Here is a 22,632-nt window from a genome sequence, read left to right as displayed (position 1 = left end):
TATGCCAATGTCACAAATCGAAAGCGGAGTCTGCTTTTGTTGCACATACCCTTTCCGTCGACGCCAACTGCAGTCCCAACTCCTCACCTTGCTAAAGTTGCCGACCATCTCCTGTACGAGTGAGCGCATGGGCGCCACGTAGATGATCTTGAACTGGTCGGCGCGGATGGTGCCGTCCTCATTGATGTGTTTGCCGATTTCGCGCATCATGGTGAGCAGCGCCACGTTCGTCTTTCCTGCGCCGGTGGGCGCGCAGAGCAGCAGGTTCTCGTCTGAGTGCAGCGCCGCCTGGTACAGCCGGCTCTGGATCCGGTTCAGCGACTTGAAGCCATCAAACGCCGGCTGAGAGTACTTGGGGATGTCCCGGATGGGCACCAGCTGCTCGTTCGGCTCGAACGGCTTCGGCTTCAGCGCCGGCACGTGCACCTCCTCGTAGCCCTTGCGCTGTTTGCGGAACGATCCGTCGGGTAGGTGGCACTTCTTGTTGGACATGAAGTGGCTGCCGCTAGAGAACACCAGGTCGTCCAGGTCCAGCGTCTCGCGCGCACCAGACACCTGCCGGCCAGAAAAGGGTCGGGGTTACACGACACCGTTACATCTCGACTTTTCGGCTGAGATGAATATTTGATAATCATAGTTCCTGGTTTTTCATTACATTCATTGTCAAAACTTATGCCTCAGTCTAGCATACCACGATATTCCGATAACGGCCGATGTGTCGATCCTAGCGCCACCGCCACCCCTCCCGTTCGCCCGGCTCACCTGTCCGCCCTCTCCGTCCACTTCCATGGCTTCGAGCTGGGCGGGTCGGCGCTCGGCACCGGCCGCCACCCGCTCCTCCTCCTCCAGCTCCTCTCTGACGGCGTTCTCCAGCAGGCGGAGGATCTTCCTCAGCTGCGGGTCCGCCTCCATCTTCTGCCGCAGCTCGGAGCGCTCCTGGTCCGACTGGGCCGACGCCAGCAGCGTGCAGTGCAGGATCATCTGGCGGTGCTTTTTCAGTGTGCGGATGAAGTCGAAGGCGTCGTAGCCGAGCAGGATGACGAGCTTGTTCTCGGCCTCTCGGTCGTCCTCGGCCGACTGGAGGACCTCGACCACCTCGCGCGACTTGGCCTGGGATACGAACGGGTCCGTGTAGTACCTGCGGCGCGGAGAGAGAACGGCAGGAGGTCAGCGGGAGGTCCACGCTCGGGGTTAGTACTATATAAATGACCAGCCATCAAGAAGCCGGTTCTCAGGTGTTGGTCTTTTGAATGATAAGTGATGAACTTGAGCCATTGCTTAACAATAGAATAAGTGGTATCCCTAACCACAACACATAAACGACATAAAGAACGACTCTGCGTTTTATATGGTACAACGTTTCTTTGAGCATGATTGTAATCAATAAAAATGGTAAAATTGACCTTATGCTCATAATATCAGATAAATTAATTGAAAAAAGGTCCAGAATATATTTTCGAACTTGGTTCTTCTTCGGTGGAATCAAAAATGGCGAGAGAGCGGCAATTACAATAAAATTCAAACTGTTAAAAACACACATCAATTCACTATGCATCTTCCTACATACAAAATTTCAGCGAAGCCTACATCACATCCATATAATTATATAGTTCAGACTTTACCAGTTACAAGATCAAGCTTATCAAGGATTTTGTCATCATCCATATTAGCACATGCAGAATCAATGTGACACGAGTATCAAAGCACAGTATCATCATTACAGTCAGTAGCTATCACATTAGTAGATAACAGGTACTGATCACGTCTCAAGATCATCGTCATTATCACAAACACAATCGAACATGAACGAGTGCCCATCTCACTGTGGGCGAGTACCGCCGCATAGGTACTGCTCACATCACAAGATCATATAGCCAATATCATAAGAGAATATAGGAACCGGTGTACAAGTACAAGTATATGTACTTGTACACCGGTTCCTATATTCTCTTATGATATTGGCTATATGATCTTGTGATGTGAGCAGTACCTATGCGCCGGTACTCGCCCAGTGTGAGATGGGCACTCGTTCATGTTCGATTGTGTTTGTGATAATGACGATGATCTTGAGACGTGATCAGTACCTGTTATCTACTAATGTGATAGCTACTGACTGTAATGATGATACTGTGCTTTGATACTCGTGTCACATTGATTCTGCATGTGCTAATATGGATGATGACAAAATCCTTGATAAGCTTGATCTTGTAACTGGTAAAGTCTGAACTATATAATTATATGGATGTGATGTAGGCTTCGCTGAAATTTTGTATGTAGGAAGATGCATAGTGAATTGATGTGTGTTTTTAACAGTTTGAATTTTATTGTAATTGCCGCTCTCTCGCCATTTTTGATTCCACCGAAGAAGAACCAAGTTCGAAAATATATTCTGGACCTTTTTTCAATTAATTTATCTGATATTATGAGCATAAGGTCAATTTTACCATTTTTATTGACTCTGCGTTTCATAAAAAAGTAAATAAATAAGGCAACCATCTAGATATTGAAACAACAGCCAGGAGCCTATAAGCGTAAATCAGACTTCTTTTCTTGGGCGCTAAATAGCAGCGCCAGTTTCATCTCGACCGGTGAGAATCATGACCAACGGCCGGAATGGTGCACTGTAATTTATCAGTCCCACGTACTTTGAGAGCTGCCGCTGCAGCCAATGGGCGTCGATGTCCTGCGGGTGAAGAGCCTTCTCCTTCTTCATCAGCGATTCGTCGCCTCCTTGAAGCTGAAATAAAAAGCAGCCAGTGATTAAAACGCACACCGCAGCTTAGCCTTTGTTGCATCCCCTAACGTGGATTGACCAATATTGTACATCTTCCAAAAATGTACGTTAACAAGAAGCTCAAGCGTCGAGTTCCCGCAACTATAACCGTGTATGTGACGAGTGTCCGGGGGGCCTATTCTGTTCACGACTCACATTGGCGGCCGAGATGGCGTTGTTGGCCTTGGACTCCTCGCCCTCATCATCGTCGTCGTCCTCTCGCACCTCGCCGTACACGTCCTCGTTGTCGCCCTCGTCCTCCGACTCCTCAAACTGCACGTTCACGCCGTACGTGTCGTCCAGCTGGTCCACTGCACGTGGAACAAACAGGATGGTAAAAGATATTTATAGCCATGTACTCACTAGTAACTAATCGACTGTCAGAAAATATCTTGGTAAAGTAGGCAAAAGATTTGGTAGGCAGAGCTGTTTCCAATGCGGCTATCAAATAGCTTGCAAATATTTATGAGTTGACCATCGTTCATGCGATACCGGATTATTACTACCCACGGCACAAACATCCATTTATTAGAACACTACGGTCAGCCAACTGTTGTACTGGACTCTCTCCCTCCAAAGGTCCATCGCCGACATGTCCGTTAGCCAGTCCTCACCTGCCGTGTTGGCCTTGACCTCGGCGCCGAAGTCGGTGATCTTTTTGCCGAGGTTGACCAGCAGGGCGAAGCGTTCCTCGGCAAGCGGTCCGAGAAGGCCCTCCGTCTCCTTCTTGCGCTCCTTGTCCTTCATGCGGTCGTTCTTCAGCACGGTCAGCACCTCATCGGCCGCGCCGCACAGAACGTCACGGGGCTGACCGGAAGAGGTACAGAGGCGTGAGACGGAGAGGAAAATCAGCGCGACAATACAACACTCTATATTTTTTAAGTAAAATTTCAGGATTTTTAAGTAAACACGCCCTAATAAACATAAAGAGCTGAACAATCGGGCCCGATACCCATGGACCTGCTAGCTGCGAGCAGCGATTATGACAAACATTGCTAAGGAAGCCAGCCTGCAGAGGCCAGCACCTTCACCTTGTCACTCCAGGTGCGTCCCTGAGCCCCGTACACCTTCAATTCCCCACATCATACGTCGTCAGGTGCTCGTGCCCCGATCTCGGACCTGGTCAGCGCCCGGTATCCCGGTCTTCCACCCGGTCAGTCTCTCGTGCCCCGACCTCGCCCTCCGACAGTCTCTAGTGCCCCGACCTCGCCCTCCGACAGTCTCTAGTGCCACGATTTCGCCCTCCGACAGTCTCTCGTGCCCCGATCTCGCCCTCTGACGGTCTCTCGTGCCCCGATCTCGCCCTCTGACGGTCTCTCCCGTGCCCCCGACTCCGCACCTGGTCTCCGATGGCCTCCTGGATGAAGCTGAGCAGCACCTCGTACGTGTGCCGCGTCTCCTGCGTCTTGGGTCGGTAGTAGATGCCCACCATCTCCTCGACGCCCTCAGAGAGCAGCGTCGTGCCGCGCATCTTGGCAAAGTCGTGCTGCGCCTCATCACGCTTCTGACGCCTGGGCGCAGGGGAAGACGGCAACTTACAAATGCAGCTAAACAACATACAGATGAATAGCGTTCGAGTTAAGCCGGGGCTGAAGAGTCTATATATGGCTTCATATCAGTTGATTTTAGCTGCACTGCAGAAAACAAACTTATGGTGAAAGTGAATCGAGAGATGCAAGGCAATCGGCAAAACTATAAGCATCGCGCCATGGGTGTATGGGTGTCATGGTCCATGCTTGTTTATGACTGACTAAGACTGCAATCCACAAACCGAGATCCCGATCTAGCGGTGGTGCGGCCAACCTTGGGGATACAGAGTCCGACTTGTTTCCGTTTATCGCGGTTTAAATCGTATTCCTGAATGAACGGACTTACTTGACTTTGCGCTCGTCGGTTTTCTTGGGTTTGTCCTTTTTGGCGCGGTCTCCCATTCTGGTGCCTTCCAGCTTTCCGACCAGCGAGACGACCTCTCCAGTGGCCTCATCTCTGCCTCGCCGCTCCACCAGCCGGAGGTCGGTTTGGAGGACGAGGTTCGAGTTCTGTGGAGTGGATATGTGCTCATCGTATGCTCATTTCATGGTGCATCCCGACACTAAGGATTGTGAATGACTTTTTCACAAGATACAAGATACTTTGCTTCATTAATGAATCAATAAAGTAGCTAACTAAGCTTAATCTGTGCCCCGTAGGACCATCGGCGGACCCTGCCGCCCGTAGGGAGGGTCCCTAATATCTCGGAAAGTTACCGGCCGATTTTCAAAATACAAACGGCGTTCGAAAGCCCCAACGGGGACTACCACGTGACCCAATTTCATTGACCTTGGTCCAGCCGATGACATCACAGCTGACCTGCAATGTTACTTTTGACCTGACCTGTCAAAGGTCGCATTTTTCACCATTTACAGGTATTCTAAGAAATATGTTGTACAATCGAGCAAGAGGCATAAAATCATCGATGGAGAGTTGTTTGTCTGACATATAATTTGCTATTTGAGGTCACTGATACCAAGTCAGGTCACAGAGGTCAGGTCACTGAGGGTCACTCAGACTCTGCACCCCACAGCCCTGTTCTAAGATGTGACAAATAAATTGGTAAGAAACAAGTGGGTCTGAATACATACCTACCTACCTACATTTGATATTCCTGTCACAGAAACCAGGGTCAACAATTTAGCAATCTGATTGGTGCATGCATGACTTAAACCTCATTGATAACTAGAGACCCACAAGACCTTTCACAAAGTGTCACTCCACTTCAGCTTCTTTCTTGCTGTCTTTTATCCCTCGCACGACCAGGCCATTTCTCATAACACGAACGACCAGGGGGGGGGGGTTGTTACGACCCCCCCCCCTGGCGTTTCGAAACGGAAGGTCGTAGAGCTTAGCGGAAAAAACCAACGGATTGCTCTCAACGAGATCTCGCGATTGGTTGTATATTTTTGGTCCTAGGTCAACATTTGACCTACTTATGACCGGTCAAAGGTCAAATTTTCCGAAAAAATCAAACTTTTTCAACTTTCCGCGGCGATTGCGGCAAAACGGTGGGAGATATCGACTTGAAACCTTCACTATCGTGTTCCTTGATCAATTCTCTATCGTTTGGTATGTATTTCGTTTCCCTAGCTCTAAAAATGGCGCGTTGGGAGCGCCGGAAGTCGGCAAGGTCACAGTCGGCGGCAGAAATTCGAAAAATCAAAATTTTAATTTTTGAAATCTGATTGTATTTTTGGATTTGGGAGGTCCATTTGCTCCCTATAGAAGTTAATATTGCTGCATATTCCCATTGAGGTGACAAGAATTAGCAAAATAGTGGTTCGGGCGCTTTTCAAAAATAGTACCGGACGCTGTTCCTCTTGTGACGTCATAGCTCCGTGACCTGACCTGACCCGGTCAATTTTCTTGCACCACACGATAGCCAATGCTTGCCCCAACATGCATGGGAAGTTTCATCATGATCCATCAAACAATGTGGGTATCACCGGCAGAAAACCTAGGGATTCGGCGCACACGTTTGGTAACTGTCGGCCGGAGGCTGTACCTCTTATGACGTCATAACTCCGTGACCTGACATGACCCGATCAATTTTTTTCGGCAAAAAATGCGCAAAGGTTGCCCCAGAGGGTATTGAAAATTTCAGCCCGCTACGACAAGCCGTTTAGCGTGCACTTCGAAAAAACCTCAGGGGGGGGTTGATACAACCCCCCCCCCCCTAGGCGTTCTAGGGTTATAGCATAGTGTGTTATAGTTTGTGGATACCTTTAATAATTAATTTCCAAGACATTTGACTTAATTGTGGAAAACAATTAAGCAAAGGTAGCCATGTATCTTGGTGCTGAATGAGAAGGAACAAGTCTAGCAGTTCTATTGCTGGTGGGGATTGGTTATTTTAGCCATACTGAGCACTGCAGATTTAACCCTCGCATGTGTGCGGCGTTTGCCAGCTTCTAATGTGTAGGGGGGGGGGGTCGGTTGGACCCCCCCCCCCTTGCCGTTTGGCCCCTGATCGAGCTAGAGCTTCGCGGAAAAAACGAGCGTGTTGCCCGTGACGAGAGGAAGCCGATGATACCCAATTTTAAGGTCCTAGGTCATTGGTTGACCTTCCAGGTCAGGTCAATGACCCAAAGTCGGGAAAATCGGGACCTGTTAGAAAGTCGTAAAGCGTAGCTGCTAAGGAGTTTTTCGGGGTGCTGATCACGAATATCGTGTTAGTTTTGATCACAGATGATGTCTTGAAGCATTTAGACCAGGTCGGGTCAGGTCAGGTCAGGTCAACCAGTAGGCGTCGTGACGGGTATTCGTAGTACGTGTCAACCGCCTCTGACAGCTTCGTAACATGTTACGAAGTCACCAAAACTACTTCGTAAATGTTCAAATGGTTGCTAAATTCGAATTCAGCTCCAAAAACTAGCCTAGAAACATGTAAAACTCGAAAAAGTGAACCGAGGTCACCCGAGGTCACCAAAGGTCAATGACCTGACCTGACCTTCAGGTGACCTTGACACACACGGGAGTAACATCAAATCACATGTTTGAACGTTTGAAACCACGAAAAGCTTGCAAACACGTGGCTAGTGCGAGCCGACATACGCGAAATCGCGATTCCGGCCAAACATGGTCTCGGAAAAGAGGTCACAGGTCAAAGGTCATTTGGGTCAGGGTCATGAAATTTTCAGGGTAGGTGTAAAATTGATCAATGCGAGGGTACTGAAAGTTTCGTCGCGATCGGCCGCTTTTTACGCGAGTTATTCGCGAAAAACCATGGGGGGGGGTCCATCCGACCCCCCTACACATGCGAGGGTTAACAATATGTGTTCAGTACTGCATATGCTGTGGTGCTTGTGCATGTTTACATGAAATCACACTGAGTAAAAAAAAAAACACGTGCAGAGACTGGCTCATGTGGACCCTGTGGATTGTGGAAGGACTTAGTTTGCAGCACCTATTTTCAGTCAAATATTGCCTGGCATGGTTAAGTTGAATGTCACTGCTTGCACTGCTAAATGTTCTTGCCACCACAATAATAATTTTAAACTATAACAATATATAAGACCAAAATTACCTTGGCTGGTCAAAATCCATAAGTTAGCCAAGTCTTGTTATGGGCAGATTATAATGCATGCCAGCAGAGGCAGCATGGATGAACAGTTTGGAAAATACAAACCAGTACAAACCTACCAATCACCAGGCTATAAATTTGTGGCAGCCTGGGCCCACACTAGCACCAGCCAAGGCATTGCAATTCTACAATTGCCATGGAATGTGCACATGAACAAAAGTAAGATAAAGAACAGCACTAAAGAGCCATTAACAGCATCTGAGAAAGCCCTCCAGGTAAGCCTGAACAGCAAGTTAAGCCAATCTGCCGGTCTGCAAGTAGCTGCAATGCAATGCATCATTGACAGACAATGAGAGTTCAACAGTTTACTGCATGGATAACATCACTCAGTGCATAAGCTGCCCAATAATAAACATCAAGAGTCCACACAGTACTGCAGCATCCCTATCCACAACTGATTATCACTGATAATCGTCCCAGTTCCCACACAATGCAGCTCTCGACTTGTCAATAGATCGACTTTCAAATATTGTTGTTTGTCAACAGCAAAGTGGTTGAACCGAGCTGATCTACTAAATTACATACTCACCGCCTTATATTCATACTGCAGTGAGCGTGCAGTTGCGTCAGCCATGGTGCGTCTTCAAAAGCCGGTAAATAGTTGACTTGCACACCACCGGTTTTTGTTCAAGCCACTTCAACCAAGTTTCTCGTCCTCCTAGGACTTCCAGTGCCTACAAAAGCATTTCAATCAGCCTAGGATCGCAAGTTTCTTGAATTCTTCTGTGAAGTGCCGTACGTTCTGAAAAAATCACCTGAAACACATCAAATTGACAATTTAAAACTGAAAACCAAATACACGGCTCCTCATACACACAACAGCCGCGTTACCGCACCCGACCCCCACCGGACACGATTTGGTAGCCGAGGTCTGTGACGTCAGCCGGGCGTGAAGTTTTCCCTTCACCATAGGCTTCACACACAAACCGGCCGAAGTTCATGCCAGGATAGCCCGGCTTGAAAGTGCAAAAATGATTAAATTTTGCCCTCAATAGATTCATTGCTTCATTTTATAACTAAAAACGTCCGTTATTAGGACTCAATGAAGGTAAAAAGTACTCAAAATCGAAGTTCAAGAAGATGCTGTCCGAGCACAATCTGGTAACATCACGTGACCTCTTTTAAAGGGACCCTCCCACCTTAACATTAGTTTTGAGTTGAGATAGCCAAGTTTGCGGCCAGGCTCAGAAACCACCATTTATCCTGGTCGCAACCCCAGCAGCTTTATGGTGTTCAAGAAATTTCTTCCCTTTACTTGCAGGGTGGGACCAGCGTGGTCCCTATCTCTTAACCATTACGGAAATCTGATGACGTCATCAGGCTTTCGAACGTCCGTTAAATGTTTGACTAAAACGTTTTGCAGCACGCGGTGGTATATGCTGCTTTGCGCGCAACAAATGCCGCACTTTCAAATAAAGTCGCTAGGAACAGCGGAGATCCCAAAAAGTAAACAAAAGTAAAAGTCTAATATCTTGAAAACCGGTGAATATTTTTCGATGAAATTTGGTAGATATTCGTTTTTGCTCTTTCTGAACCGAGCGACATCACTTTCATGCCAATTCATTGACTTTTTTGAAGGTGGGAGGGTCCCTTTAAGCAGAATGTATATAATTCAAGGATGTTATTACACGATTGCTGCCTAAAACATCATAAATAATACGCTTGTAACATTTATTGCTTCTGTTTAAGTCATAACATTGCAAAACGCAAAGTTTATCATGGAAGTCACGTGACCAAAGGTATAGCAGGGGTTGGGACAAGCACTCAAAGGATTTCAAGTTTTTTAATTAAATTATATAAGTTTCATGATGAAATTGAAAGAATGTATTTTTTCCTAATGAAATACAAATTTCCGTATGTAAAATATTTTCCTTATGGGCGAAATTCTCCATATAAGAAATGTCAGTGACGTCACCAGGGCTTTACTGGGCTTTACTCAAAACATCGGACCTACCTGTTTCTTATAGGTATCTTGACCGCACCCACGGTATATAGAGAACTCGCACCGCTAAAAACGTTTGAGAAATACCAGGCCTGGGATAAGGCTGTATATCACGTGACTTTGTCGTGGATTATTGAAGTGTTTTGAAAATAATTATTTTTGTACCACCTTTGTTGCTTCATAATATAACATAAAAAAATGTATTTATTGAAAAAATGACGACAAAATTTGATTTCAAGTAGAACAGGCTTAAATTAAAAAAAATCATGGCAAGCGCATGGTTTATGACACTAGTAACATTGGATGTTCTTAGAGATTGTCTCAAATGCGTCAATTATAAGCGACAGCTAGTCACAAGCGTGGGAACACGTGGTTGGTGTTGCTGAAGGTGTTGCTGTCGCAGTTAGTTGTGTGTTTTAAAATTTTTAGAGGGGATATAGTGTGTATCCAATGGTTTTCAATTATTGAGGTCCATATCCAGCCTGCTGTGTGCCATTACCGCTGATAGGCACCTGGGTACTGAGGAAATATCTGGTGTTTTTGCAGCAAGCTGTCGCCCATTTTTTGCTTCCGATCACATTCAGGATTTTGTGCCGACATTTTGTTGCTTTATACTGAAGGCACCCATCAGAATCCTGGTGAAACTTTTATTGCAGAGTTGAATGAACCAGCAAAATGACTGAAGGTGTTGTCAAAGACAAGTCACAGACGTTCTTGAAGTTACGACTTGAGTCAAGACATGATGCTTTTTTGACTGAACCATGTGTTCAAGTTACAAGTGATGGTGAGAACATACTTTGTCAGTGTGGTGACAAAGTGAATGTTTTGAGTTGTGCCTCAGGAAAGGTACTGCATGCCTTGGAGGCCAAAGATGATCCCATTTATGCCATGAAGCTCAGTCCCAAGGATGATTTATTGGTCACAAGTCACACCTCTGGTCTGCTTAGGTTGTGGGACTGGAAAAAGAATGAGACTCAACGAGTGTGGAAGTCACTTCACATTGGTCCCATTCCCAAACTGGGGTTTGACAATACAGCAACTCTGGTGGCAAGTGGAGGAGTGGATGGAACTGTCAAGGTGTGGGACATAGTAAGACAGTACTGTACTCACAACCTGAAGGGCTCAGTGGGTGTCATAAGCACTATTGAGTTTTACCAGAAGGAAAAAGAGCTGTTCATTTATGCATCAGGAGATGATTCTGTGATTCGCTGCTGGAATCTTTCCACCTCTGAAGTCACTCAGGAACTGAAGGGTCATTTCAGCAAAGTGACCAGCCTGAGCATATGCAGAGCCACCCAGCAGCTGATGAGTAGTGGTCGTGACAAGGTGCTGATGTTGTGGGACCTCAGAGATGGATCACTTGTCAGAACTGTGGCAACTCATGAGGTCATGGAAGTAGCAGTTCTGGTCCCTCCCGGTGGTTCAGTGGCAGGGATTGAGTGTGGTGGTACCACTCATGCCATCACAGCTGGAGAGCGAGGAGTTCTGAGAGTCTGGAACCTGTCAACATCTGAGTGTGTCTTTACACAAGGAGAACATTCCAGCTCTTCAATGATCTGCCAGCTGCTATTTTCTGAAAAGAACAGTACAATGACAGTTGTGAACCATGAGCATAACATTCTCATGTATGACATTCAGACAGCAGAACTGAAAAGACAATATGTTGGCTTCAGTGATGAAATCCTGGATGTTGTTTTCTGTGGTGAAAAAGAATCCAATGTTGCTGTGGCAACAAACAGTTCGGTCATCAAGGTCTATGAAGTTGACACATTCAATTGTCAGCTCGTCAATGGGCACACAAACACGGTACTCTCACTTGCAGTGTCTCCAGTGAACAAGAATCTCTTCGCATCCAGCTCGAAGGACAACACAATCCGTCTCTGGCGCCTCACCGATGCACAGAAGATCGTGTGTCTGGCTGTCGGCTCGGGCCACACCGCCTCGGTGACGTCGGTTGCCTGGAGTCAGCTGACTACCAGCTTCGTTGTGTCTGGTGCTGAGGACAAATGTGTGAAGGTGTGGGACATCCCAGCTTCAGCAGTTGCTGCCAAGAAGAACGAGTCTGCGGCTGCGCCGGCCGCTCTACACTGTCGCCGCACCGAGATCGCGCATGACAAGGACATCAACTCGGTCGCTGTGTCGCCCAACGATCGTCTTCTGGCCACGGCTAGCCAAGACAAGACTGCGCGGCTGTACGCCACCGAGGGCCTGGCGCTGACAGGGGTGATGCGCGGCCACCGGCGGGGCGTCTGGTCCGTGACCTTCTCACCGGTGGACCAGATCGCCGCCACGTGCTCGGCCGACTGCACGGTGCGGCTCTGGTCCATCACGGACGCCAGCTGTGTCAAAACGTTCGAGGGCCATGACTCCTCTGTGCTGCGTGTGGCGTTCCTCTGCCGTGGCATGCAGCTCCTGACCTGCTCGGCTGACGGACTCCTCAAACTGTGGAGTGTGAAGACCAACGAGTGCGTGCAGACGTACAGCGAGCACGAGGCCAAAGTGTGGGCGCTGGCGGTGCGCGCTGATCAGAGGCTGTTTGTGTCCGGAGGAGCCGACTCTTCCCTGCTGGTCTGGAGGGATGTCTCGGAAGAGGAGGCGCGCGTAGACGCCGAGGCTACCGCGCTGCGCGTCTCACAAGAGCAGGCCCTCAGCAACCTGGTCCAGCAGCGCCAGTGGCTGCGAGCCCTGAAGCTGGCTATCAAGCTGAAGCGGCCGTTCCGGTGTCTTCAGATCCTGAAGGAGCTGCGTCGTGATGGCGGCAACGAGACCAGTCAGCTGAGCGATATCCTGACTCAGCTGCGCGACGATCAGGTGGAAGATCTGCTGCAGTTTGTCGTCGAGTGGAACACCAACAGCAAGCACTGCCACGAGGCGCAGTTGGTGCTGAACCTGTTGCTGCGCCTCCGGCCGCCCGAGGCCTGGCTGAAGATGTCCAACTGCCGCACCCTGATCGAAGGACTGCTGCCGTACACAGAGAGACACTTCGAGCGGATGAACCGTATGCTTCAGAGCATCAGTTTCATCGACTACACCGCCAGCTGCCTGAAGATCACGTCCCGTCAAGCGCCCGGACCGGCAGCTCTGACCGAGTACCCGGATGAGGACCTCTTCACAGACGCCAAACCGGTGTTGCGCCCAGCATTTGCCGCCCAACAAACGGCGAATGCTGAGGATGATACGAAAGCTGAGGAAGATGCAGAAGAAAAGGATGCGGAGAAAAATGAGAGTGATCCCGGTGACGATGCTCATCTTAAGGATGGTGCTGCTGCAGCAGTGGAAATGCGCAATAGCAGCGCATCAGAGGACAGTGGACTGGAAACAGAGGAGCCTACGAAATCGGCGAAGGCTGTGAAGCCTAAGAAAAGAGTGCTAAAGAGGGGTGGTAAGAAGGCAGCAGTTGGGGGAAAGAGTAAACGGCGGAAGGTGTGACTGTCGCTGTGGTGACTTGTTTTTTGCTTGGTCCTTTGTTGCGTGCTCTGTGACGCCGTTTTTCACCGAGCATGTATGTGACTTTTGTTTGACGGGAAATGCAATTAGTGGTAAAATGTGAGATGGGATTGATAGGAGACATCGAGGTGTTAATAACAATAAGGATCGATCACTAGTGTGCATTATCATGCTTGCTGCCGCTGCTCCCAATGTCAAATAAATGCAACAGATGGGAATACGTTCTGTCTGTTATTTCAACAGCCTTTTTCATTGTTGAGTCGAGGGTGATAGTAACACAATCAAGGTATCGAGACATTGACAAATCATTGATACATTGACAGGTCATCGTGACAATGAGATTGATAGGATAACTCAGGGTAAACGACATGAATGCCACACGGATACTGTCCCAGTTTCTTCACTTTCTTCCAGTGTCTACAGTGATTGTGCTATAAATCAGGTTGTACTCCCATTGGGACAACAAAACTCCCAACAAAACAAACATTGGGACAGCCAGTCTACTCCCGGGTCACTACCCCAGCGTCATCAAGCGCACGTTTGTTGCAAGTTGCAGTCGGCATGTTGATGAGCTTTTGGCTGACACTCTCCTGGCTAGGCCTGCTGGTCGAGTAACTATAGGTACACGGTATAAATAGAACTTATAAGTCTCTCGAAAGTATTGCTATCGCTCCCTGGTTTGAGAGCTCCTCAGGTTATCCGTTATTTAGCGTTGGCCGGCCCGTCGAACCGTAAAAACGGTCCGGGCCGGCCGCCGGCTAGGCGGTCAACTCTAAAAAAAAAACAGCTGCTTTTAAACTAGGGAGCGAGAGCGATAGTTTCAAGAGAGACTATATGATGTATGTCGCGGGCTAATTGCTCGTTATATTGGCTGCAAAGTCGGGTAAGGAAGGTAGCCAAGAAGGGCCGCGGGCTTACGAAGCACCGGGAGCGGGGCGATCATCTCAACATTGACATATATTTGCCTCTATACCTACTCTAAGTCCAGGGCACATGCGATGCTACCGCGATGACTAGTCTACTGGGACCTGTGAGACATCTGCTGTGAAAATTTCGGCTTCATGACACGGAAGTGTCATAAGTCATTTCCGATCCGGTATGAAACAAAAACGGTCAAAGGTCAAAAGCAAGTCAAAACTACTGGATATAACATTCGCTTACACAAAGGGATCTATTAGTGAATACCTTCACCTGTAAATATGGTAGCACTTTCATTTATGACGCGAATGCCTCAATCAATTATGTTCAGCAAAATTATTTCTATGGTCCTGGCCAATCCTGAGCTAACCTTGCTGAGAAAGGTGGCAGCTGATTCGTCAGTTTCTGCCGGCTTTATCCGTGGGTGTTATTTGTCGAATATCGAATAGGATACCAAAGGGGCATATAGGGGCCGTGGCTTGGGGCTTTAGTTTTAGCACGTGTGCAAGGCCCTGTCTGTTGAAGCCCGTATCAGTATCATATTTTCGCAATTCTCGTTTTTTTTGCTATATTCCACTTCTTGTTTGTATTCATTGCAGGCATCTGTCTGGACCTAATTCAAGGGTAAGCTTTTTAGACAAGGTTGAGGTATGGTTTTGGGCCGAAAGGGGCTGATGTCCGTCCGTCTCCATCACCATCAAAAATAGCTAAATTGTCTGAATTGAGAAGCCTGTTCATCACGAAATACTATATAATATTCTTATCAGCATGCATAGTATGCAGTATTTTCCTTGATTCACAACAGGAAAGAGAAGTCAATTAGAAAGAGCCGCTAACATGCACGACTAACTCCATTTTGGCTCAAGTTGCATTCAGGCATCTCATTGCCTAAAAAATATTATTTAATCAAAGCTTGGTGATACTGATAAAACTCTCATTACTGATAAAGCAGTAAAGCTAGAACATCACAAAAAGGAATTCTTAACAGGTATTTGATAACTTTTGCTGATGTTGTGTCAATGTGTCCTAAGAACAAGATTTGACATAATGTAGCATGAATGCCCATGGAATGTGAATGGAATGGTTAGTCCAAACATTCGGTTGGCCTTACCAATGGCAGCTGCTGCCTGTTCCCTGAATTTCAGCCGTTGATCCATGAGAACGGGTGTGCCTGCGCACTGCGATGAAGTACTCAGCCCGCACAATACAATTGCCCAGGCTAGGCAATTGGCTAGGCACCTTATATTTGCTCTGAGTTCAACATTTGGGCCTCCAGAAAATAAAATGCAAAATTGATGTTCTCATGATTTTCCTGAATAATTTTTAACTCAGTTTGTGCATTGGTTTTCCAACCTGTACTTTTTTGTCAGGATGCTTAAGGAGAATTGTGTCTTGACTCTCAAGTGGTCGGTATGAACATTTGTTAAAGTCAAGATCATGACCTGACATGGCACGCTGTCAAAGGAATGGTCATGTCTCATAGCAGTGGGTCCTGATTGCTGATAAGAACATATTCATTGCTTAAAATGTCTAAGAAGTAATTGTCTAACAACTGATTCTAATTTGCCATTGGCCTCAGCCTACCAATCAGGAGATGGGAGTTGGGTTTAATTTTCTATTTCAGTACCTAATTTCAATATAAACAGTAGCAACTCTGTACTAACTCAAGCAGTAGCACTTTTTATGGCAGTTTTGGCCGTATTCCTACAGCTTAGGTACTTGTAAGGGACATGTGTTCAGATGGGCATCATGAACAATGCATCGGTGGTGACTGCTATATTTTCCCCACCAGTTCCGTAGCCCGAGATGTGGTGTCGCCATCTGTCCCGACTGTCGGGCCGCGTCCCTCGGGTGGTCTGCGCGCGGTGGCTGCGCCGGTCGGCAGCACTGCCCGCTGACGAGGACGGCGATCGGCGCCGAATGCCGCGCTCCGTCGCCAGTCGGTACCGCGACCTGCGCCAGCGGCCGCGCGTCATCCTGGACGTGCACGAGGAGGAGCAGCTGGCGGAGCGGGGCGCGGCGCCGGCCGAGGAGCAGGCGCTCTGGGACCCGCTGGACGCGTGGAGCGCCGAGCGCGGCCGCTCCGGCGTGTTCGATGTGGAGGAGCTGGTGGAGGTGCTGCGCGAGGAGGGCATGGAGGACCTCTGCGTGCTGCGGTTGCCCGAGGACCACGCCTACGTGGGCCACATGGTGCTGGCCACGGCCCGTTCGCACCAACACATGCTGGCCACAGCGCAGTTCGTCAAAAAGCTCTACAAGCGGAAGCGGCTGTCGTCGGATCCTGTGCCTCGCATAGAGGGCCGGACGTCAAAAGAATGGATTGCGATGGACATGGTGAACATTGCGCTGCATCTGTTCGACCGGCGGGCGCGGGAACACTATGATGTAGACGGCCTCTGGGCGGTCGGTCCGCGATACGACGAGAAAAGTCAGCAGGAAGAAGAAGACAACCTGCTGGATCTGAATCCTCTAGCGGAGTTCACACCGAATACTCCACTGTTGGAAAGGGACTTGAACGGAAAATAATGGAGCCTGTTCTGTTCATTATTGACATTGGTTGTTGTTCTTGTACTACGTTGCTGCGCAGTGTGCACTATTACGTGCAATTATGTATATATAGGTACGTTTTCCCGTCATGGCGGAGATACTGTATCAGATATCTGTGAATAAGCAATAAATGTTATACTGTGACTTTGCCTGGTAGGTGAGTGTGATCAATGGTTCGGGCACAAAAGCGGGGCTGATACCGAAATCCTCCGCATTCTAATCGGAATAAAAGATGAAGTAATTGTGAAATAAGGTATTCCACAGTGAAGAAGTGACGCTTGGAACCTTCCGCCACGTTTCCAGTTTAAACACATACGGATGAGAGAATCTGGTGTGTTTTTTTATCGTGAGGAAGTGCTTGTGCGATGGGCTATGAAGGTGGAATTATTAATTTTTCCCTTCACTTCAATTTGGTAGCAAATGAGAAAGACAGACGTGGAGAGCTAAAGACAAACTTTTCACGCACGCTTTGGGACAGGGCTGTGTGTTTGTGTTGTGTGCAAGGCTAGTTGTGTGGTTCGAGATTTTTTTGTCGTATAAGTTAGTGTTTACTTTTTATTTCAAGTTTTGCCTTTTTGCGAGGGAAGAGGCCCTTGTTACATTTGTAACATCAGCATTGATGTGCTTTAGCGTCTTGATTCTTTTGAAAGTGTTAAAGGGACCCTCCCACCTTAACATTAGATTTCAGTTGGGCAAACTAGACCTTTGGAATCAAAATATGGAGGCATCAAAAGATTGATTCCTTTTGGGCATAAATGCAGACCATTTCTAACTTACCAATCACATTAAAATAAGAGAGTGTTTCATGAAGGAGCATGCCTGATCTTGAACAGAAATGCTTGAACTATCTCCTAAGCAAAATAATAATGTTCCTATCATAACAATTTGAATTCCATAGGTAGTGAAAGGCAATCAAGGAATTGATTCACTTTAAACAGATAATCATAATATTGATTCCCCATCAGCTGGCTAATCATTATTTTGATTCACAGGTAATGTTAACAGATAGGGAACAATGACTTGCAAGAATACAGCATTTATCTTGCTATTAATCTCATTTAGTGGTATCCTCAGCACCACAACTGATACCTAAAGCATTGTTGTACTTTACCTTCACTACATTTGATAACAATTCACAATTTTTAAATGTCAAGAATACAAAAACTGAAGCAACAGGTAAACACCATATAAATAATATAAAAGCACTACAACAATGATAATTAGGGGTTTAAAAATTTCATTTTGCCATTTTACACAAATACTGATTGGTTAGTATGTGATTCATGATACAAAAATAACATACAGTGTGATTTCCTCAAAACAGCTTTTATGTGATGGACAGTGGCTCTGTCTTTTTCCCATTCACAAGGCCAAAGGGACAATTTCTTAGCTTTGAGGTAACACTTTTTGCAAACCTACCACATTTTTCTACCTTTTAAGAGAAAAATCTCACCGTCATGGGCCTTTTTTCAACCGTAACGATTCATTTGAAGTCAAAAGTGTACCCAAATGAATCAAAAAATTGATTCCATGCCCATATTTGGTCATGGCTCCTCCCACCAGAATCAAATTATTGATGCCTCCATATTTTGATTCCAAAGGTCTAGTTTGCCCAACTGATTTGAGTTGAGATAGCCAAAATGGGGTCCCTGGCTCACAATTACCGGTTTCGGCACTCACAACATCGAGAAATGCCTTAAATCGGAAATATTGAATTTCAAAATTGCAACATTTTGATTCAGAGGGACTAATGCATAGGAATACCCCTCTGAATGTGTGACGTCATCGCAGATATCTAACGATTTTTAATGTTTGACTAAAACGTTTTGTAGCACGCGGTGGCATATGCTGCTTTGCGCGCAACAAATGCCGTACTTTCAAATAAAGTCGCTAGGAACAGCGGAGATCCTAAAAATATAAAAAACGACAATATATTCAAATACACAATTAAAAAACAGAGCTTTCGGTAACAAATACCTTGATCACTGTGTGTATGTTAAAATGAAGGAATATTTTCAAATATTTCAAAAGGCAAATTGACTTCATCGCACGGGATACAGTTCAGGGACTACCTATAACTAGACGAACAGCACCAGACGCTAAAGGAATGAACCCACTCCTAGTATTAAATGTTTCGCGTGAGATAATATGAGCGGCTTCGATGATTTTGCGTTTTCGTTTTGTCATGTTCTTTCCTAAGATATGCGTCCCATCCCAGTCAGGCAGATGGTCACACTTTTCAATGTGAAGTACGATCGCATTCGATGTGCGATGGAACCTGACGTCATTCTTGTGCTCCTTTACCCTTACATCTACCCCCCTCCCCGTTTCCCCGACGTAACTTTGTCCACACCCCTTACATGGAATTTCATACACAACACTTTTCGCATTCGCTTCGGAACCATGTTTCGTTTTACGTCGTTCGATCAGTTCGCCTATCTTCTTTCCAGAACTGATCGCCACGTTCACACCTCCCTTCTGTAGAGTTCGTGATATTTCGTTGGCTTCTTTCGAGTTCGGAATCGTTATCCATCTTTTCGACTTTGGCCTCGCTTCCCTCTGAGACCTGTTTCTTATCTTCTTGGCCGTTTCTTTTTGTTTGATCAAAAATCCTTTTGGGTACTTGAGCCTCATAAACGAAGAGTAGATATGCTCGATCTCATCTTGTAAATATTCGTCGTCGCATACACGAAAAGCACGCAAAAAGAACCCAATCACTATTCCACTTTTTACTTTCTCACTGTGACCTGAGTAGAAATGGACATAGTCTTCTTTGCTGGTTGGTTTCCGGAACACTTTGAATTTGAAACGGCTCTCGCTTTTGATGATGCATGTATCGAGGAAATGCAGTTCATCGTTTTCTTCCTTCTCTATAGTAAATTGTATCTTTTCGTGGACCTCATTCAAATCTTGTAACTTATCTTCTAAATTCATGTTCTTCAATCAGCCCCATCTAGCTTAAAGAACAGTGATCACCCTTTCGGCGATACTGCCAGATGCTACTTACAAGAGGCGTGTCAAGTATTACAGGACAATATATATGTGCTAAATGAAGAACGAAGTGGACTTCGATTGGAACGTCAGGAAGAAGAAAAACTGAACAAACTAAACAACGAACAACGAACACGATTAAAACGAAAACTTGAAGACCTGTGCAAAAACAGCCCATGGAAAGAGGCAGGTAACGTCGACATTGTTATGAACTTATCATCGCGAACGCTAAACGACTACGAATCCGAAGCCTTAGCTCTTGGACTCAAGTTTGATTCCGGAAGAGATAAGTATTCGTTTGCGGATCATGTGGAAAGGAATTACAGATGGAATGATAGCGACGTCGAGAAGGGATACATCCAAGGGATTTTGACGTGCTGTAAAGCTTTGTCAGATAAACAACCGGGTAGCCTACCTAGAAGATATTTAAAGGCGCTGCGGGATTTGGCCAACGATAGTGGTATCATAGTAACCCAAGCCGATAAGGGCGGTGGAATAGTGATCATGGATAGAGCACAGTACATTCAGAAGATGCAAGATTTGCTGAGCGATAAAGATACGTACGAAAAGAAAGGGTCTGGTTTCAATGACAAAGAAAACAAAGTGTTCAACAAAGAAGCAAGAAAAATCCTGAAACGGTCCGAACGGGGAAAGAAGTTACAGCATGCCTTAGAGGAAGCACCCACCGCTCCAAAAATGAGGGGTCTTCCTAAGGTACACAAAAGTGGTACTCCTATGCGCCCAATCACATCCGGGATAGGAAGTGCTCCACACAAGCTAGCAAAAATATTGGCAAAGCCATTGACCAATGCTTTGGGGTCTATCAGTGGAGCGCACATCAAAAACACTGCGGAAATGATGGAAACGTTAAAAGAAGTACGACAAGTTGACGACAAAAAGCTAGCAAGTTTCGATGTTCGGTCACTTTTCACAAATGTTCCGGTCGATGAAGCACTAGAAGCAATAAAAGAAGTCGTCGATGAAATGGATGAAAACGCTCTGCCGCTACCGAAAAACGATTATCTAAAGCTGGTGTCCATGTGTATGCACTTCGGATCATTTACATTTGATGGTATCGAATACCTTCAAAAGAGTGGACTGGCGATGGGGTCACCTCTCAGTCCGGTGGCTGCCTGTCTATTTATGGAAAAGCTAGAAAAGTCAAAATATAGCAACATTATCGGAAGTGACTCGACCTGGATACGTTATGTTGATGACGTCCTCGTAGTAGTACCGAAGAACATGAATTTAGAAGATAAGTTACAAGATTTGAATGAGGTCCACGAAAAGATACAATTTACTATAGAGAAGGAAGAAAACGATGAACTGCATTTCCTCGATACATGCATCATCAAAAGCGAGAGCCGTTTCAAATTCAAAGTGTTCCGGAAACCAACCAGCAAAGAAGACTATGTCCATTTCTACTCAGGTCACAGTGAGAAAGTAAAAAGTGGAATAGTGATTGGGTTCTTTTTGCGTGCTTTTCGTGTATGCGACGACGAATATTTACAAGATGAGATCGAGCATATCTACTCTTCGTTTATGAGGCTCAAGTACCCAAAAGGATTTTTGATCAAACAAAAAGAAACGGCCAAGAAGATAAGAAACAGGTCTCAGAGGGAAGCGAGGCCAAAGTCGAAAAGATGGATAACGATTCCGAACTCGAAAGAAGCCAACGAAATATCACGAACTCTACAGAAGGGAGGTGTGAACGTGGCGATCAGTTCTGGAAAGAAGATAGGCGAACTGATCGAACGACGTAAAACGAAACATGGTTCCGAAGCGAATGCGAAAAGTGTTGTGTATGAAATTCCATGTAAGGGGTGTGGACAAAGTTACGTCGGGGAAACGGGGAGGGGGGTAGATGTAAGGGTAAAGGAGCACAAGAATGACGTCAGGTTCCATCGCACATCGAATGCGATCGTACTTCACATTGAAAAGTGTGACCATCTGCCTGACTGGGATGGGACGCATATCTTAGGAAAGAACATGACAAAACGAAAACGCAAAATCATCGAAGCCGCTCATATTATCTCACGCGAAACATTTAATACTAGGAGTGGGTTCATTCCTTTAGCGTCTGGTGCTGTTCGTCTAGTTATAGGTAGTCCCTGAACTGTATCCCGTGCGATGAAGTCAATTTGCCTTTTGAAATATTTGAAAATATTCCTTCATTTTAACATACACACAGTGATCAAGGTATTTGTTACCGAAAGCTCTGTTTTTTAATTGTGTATTTGAATATATTGTCGTTTTTTATATATATCTGTCATGGATAACACACAAGATCCTAAAAAGTAAACAAAAGTAAAAGTCTAATATCTTGAAAACCGGTGAATATTTTTCGATGAAATTTGGTAGATATTCGTTTTTGCTCTTTCTGAACCGAGCGACATCACTTTCATGCCAATTCATTAACTTTTTTGAAGGTGGGAGGGTCCCTTTAAAAGCAGTATGTGCAGTGGATGGGGTTCGGTTTATACTGGTGTACGGGTTGAGGTTGAGATGGTTTCAAAACACTTACAGGTTTGAGGTTGAAGTATTTATTCAATATTTACCCATGTACACAGGGGCTCTGCTACCAGGGAGGTCTGGGGTGGACCCCCAAATAATTCACTTCTGTAGTGCCTCTGGTAAATGTCAAAGATAAAGTCCTAAGCAGATTTCATTGGTGAATTTTTCATATTTTTACATTATTTGACATCCTGAATTCAAATCCCAAGGTATAATGTGTTGCGTTTTTGGGTCAGACACCCTCAGTCCTGGGAATAATGTGATGTTGCTGCTCATGCTGCCCTGGTATGCAGGTAAAGTTTTGTTACAAGTTTGAGATGCTGCTGGATTTGAAGTAAAAGTTTGGTACCTATTTATTGAGTCACTCTAAGGCTATGACGTGTT

At 46.2% G+C, this 22,632-nt stretch overlaps 5 protein-coding genes across 8 annotated transcripts in view; 4 read left to right on the top strand and 1 right to left on the bottom strand.

The window, feature by feature from the left end:
• The window catches only part of LOC122368239 (putative U5 small nuclear ribonucleoprotein 200 kDa helicase), a gene marked incomplete at its 3' end in the record, with an annotated part of 61,050 nt that extends 52,318 nt beyond the window's left edge, over positions 1-8,732 (bottom strand). Inside the window, exons 1-8 of the mRNA XM_043341975.1 lie at positions 8,419-8,732; positions 4,649-4,812; positions 4,113-4,284; positions 3,388-3,580; positions 2,930-3,084; positions 2,646-2,737; positions 763-1,138; positions 88-555 (exon numbers count right to left, since the gene is read on the bottom strand). Coding sequence (XP_043197910.1) covers positions 88-555; positions 763-1,138; positions 2,646-2,737; positions 2,930-3,084; positions 3,388-3,580; positions 4,113-4,284; positions 4,649-4,812; positions 8,419-8,463 — 1,665 coding nt within the window. The remainder of the gene's footprint in view (positions 1-87; positions 556-762; positions 1,139-2,645; positions 2,738-2,929; positions 3,085-3,387; positions 3,581-4,112; positions 4,285-4,648; positions 4,813-8,418) is intronic.
• Positions 8,733-10,147: 1,415 nt separating this feature from the next.
• On the top strand, positions 10,148-13,520 carry LOC122368235 (transducin beta-like protein 3). The gene has a single exon (XM_043341971.1). The coding sequence runs from the start codon at positions 10,507-10,509 to the stop codon at positions 13,258-13,260; it is 2,754 nt and encodes a 917-aa protein (XP_043197906.1). The 5' UTR covers positions 10,148-10,506; the 3' UTR covers positions 13,261-13,520.
• Positions 13,521-14,542: 1,022 nt separating this feature from the next.
• LOC122368234 (mitochondrial assembly of ribosomal large subunit protein 1-like) lies at positions 14,543-16,887 on the top strand. The gene is made up of 2 exons (XM_043341970.1): positions 14,543-14,820; positions 15,989-16,887. Exon 2 carries the CDS (start codon positions 16,003-16,005, stop codon positions 16,720-16,722), a length of 720 nt encoding a protein of 239 aa, XP_043197905.1. The 5' UTR covers positions 14,543-14,820; positions 15,989-16,002; the 3' UTR covers positions 16,723-16,887.
• Positions 16,888-17,194: 307 nt separating this feature from the next.
• The window catches only part of LOC122368231 (polynucleotide 5'-hydroxyl-kinase NOL9-like), a 39,338-nt gene continuing 33,900 nt past the window's right edge, over positions 17,195-22,632 (top strand). Inside the window, exon 1 of one of the 4 annotated variants that reach the window (XM_043341963.1) lies at positions 17,195-17,247. The gene's annotated coding sequence lies outside the window, so the exon portion shown is untranslated. Of the gene's footprint in view, positions 17,284-21,899; positions 21,934-22,632 lie in introns of those variants that run through there. The other 3 variants (XM_043341964.1, XM_043341965.1, XM_043341966.1) reach the window with 3 other exon arrangements.
• LOC122368238 lies at positions 19,721-22,586 on the top strand. Its single transcript, XM_043341974.1, has 2 exons — positions 19,721-21,573; positions 22,542-22,586. The coding sequence occupies exons 1-2, from the start codon at positions 19,942-19,944 to the stop codon at positions 22,584-22,586; spliced, it is 1,677 nt and encodes a 558-aa protein (XP_043197909.1). The 5' UTR covers positions 19,721-19,941.

Source organism: Amphibalanus amphitrite, unplaced genomic scaffold (genome assembly GCF_019059575.1).
Source record: "Amphibalanus amphitrite isolate SeventyFive unplaced genomic scaffold, NRLGWU_Aamphi_draft 000933F_arrow, whole genome shotgun sequence".
Classification (NCBI taxonomy): Eukaryota; Metazoa; Arthropoda; class Thecostraca; order Balanomorpha; family Balanidae; genus Amphibalanus; species Amphibalanus amphitrite.
The sequence above is the reverse complement of the archived record's forward strand: the minus strand, read 5'-3'. Positions and strand labels throughout refer to the sequence as shown.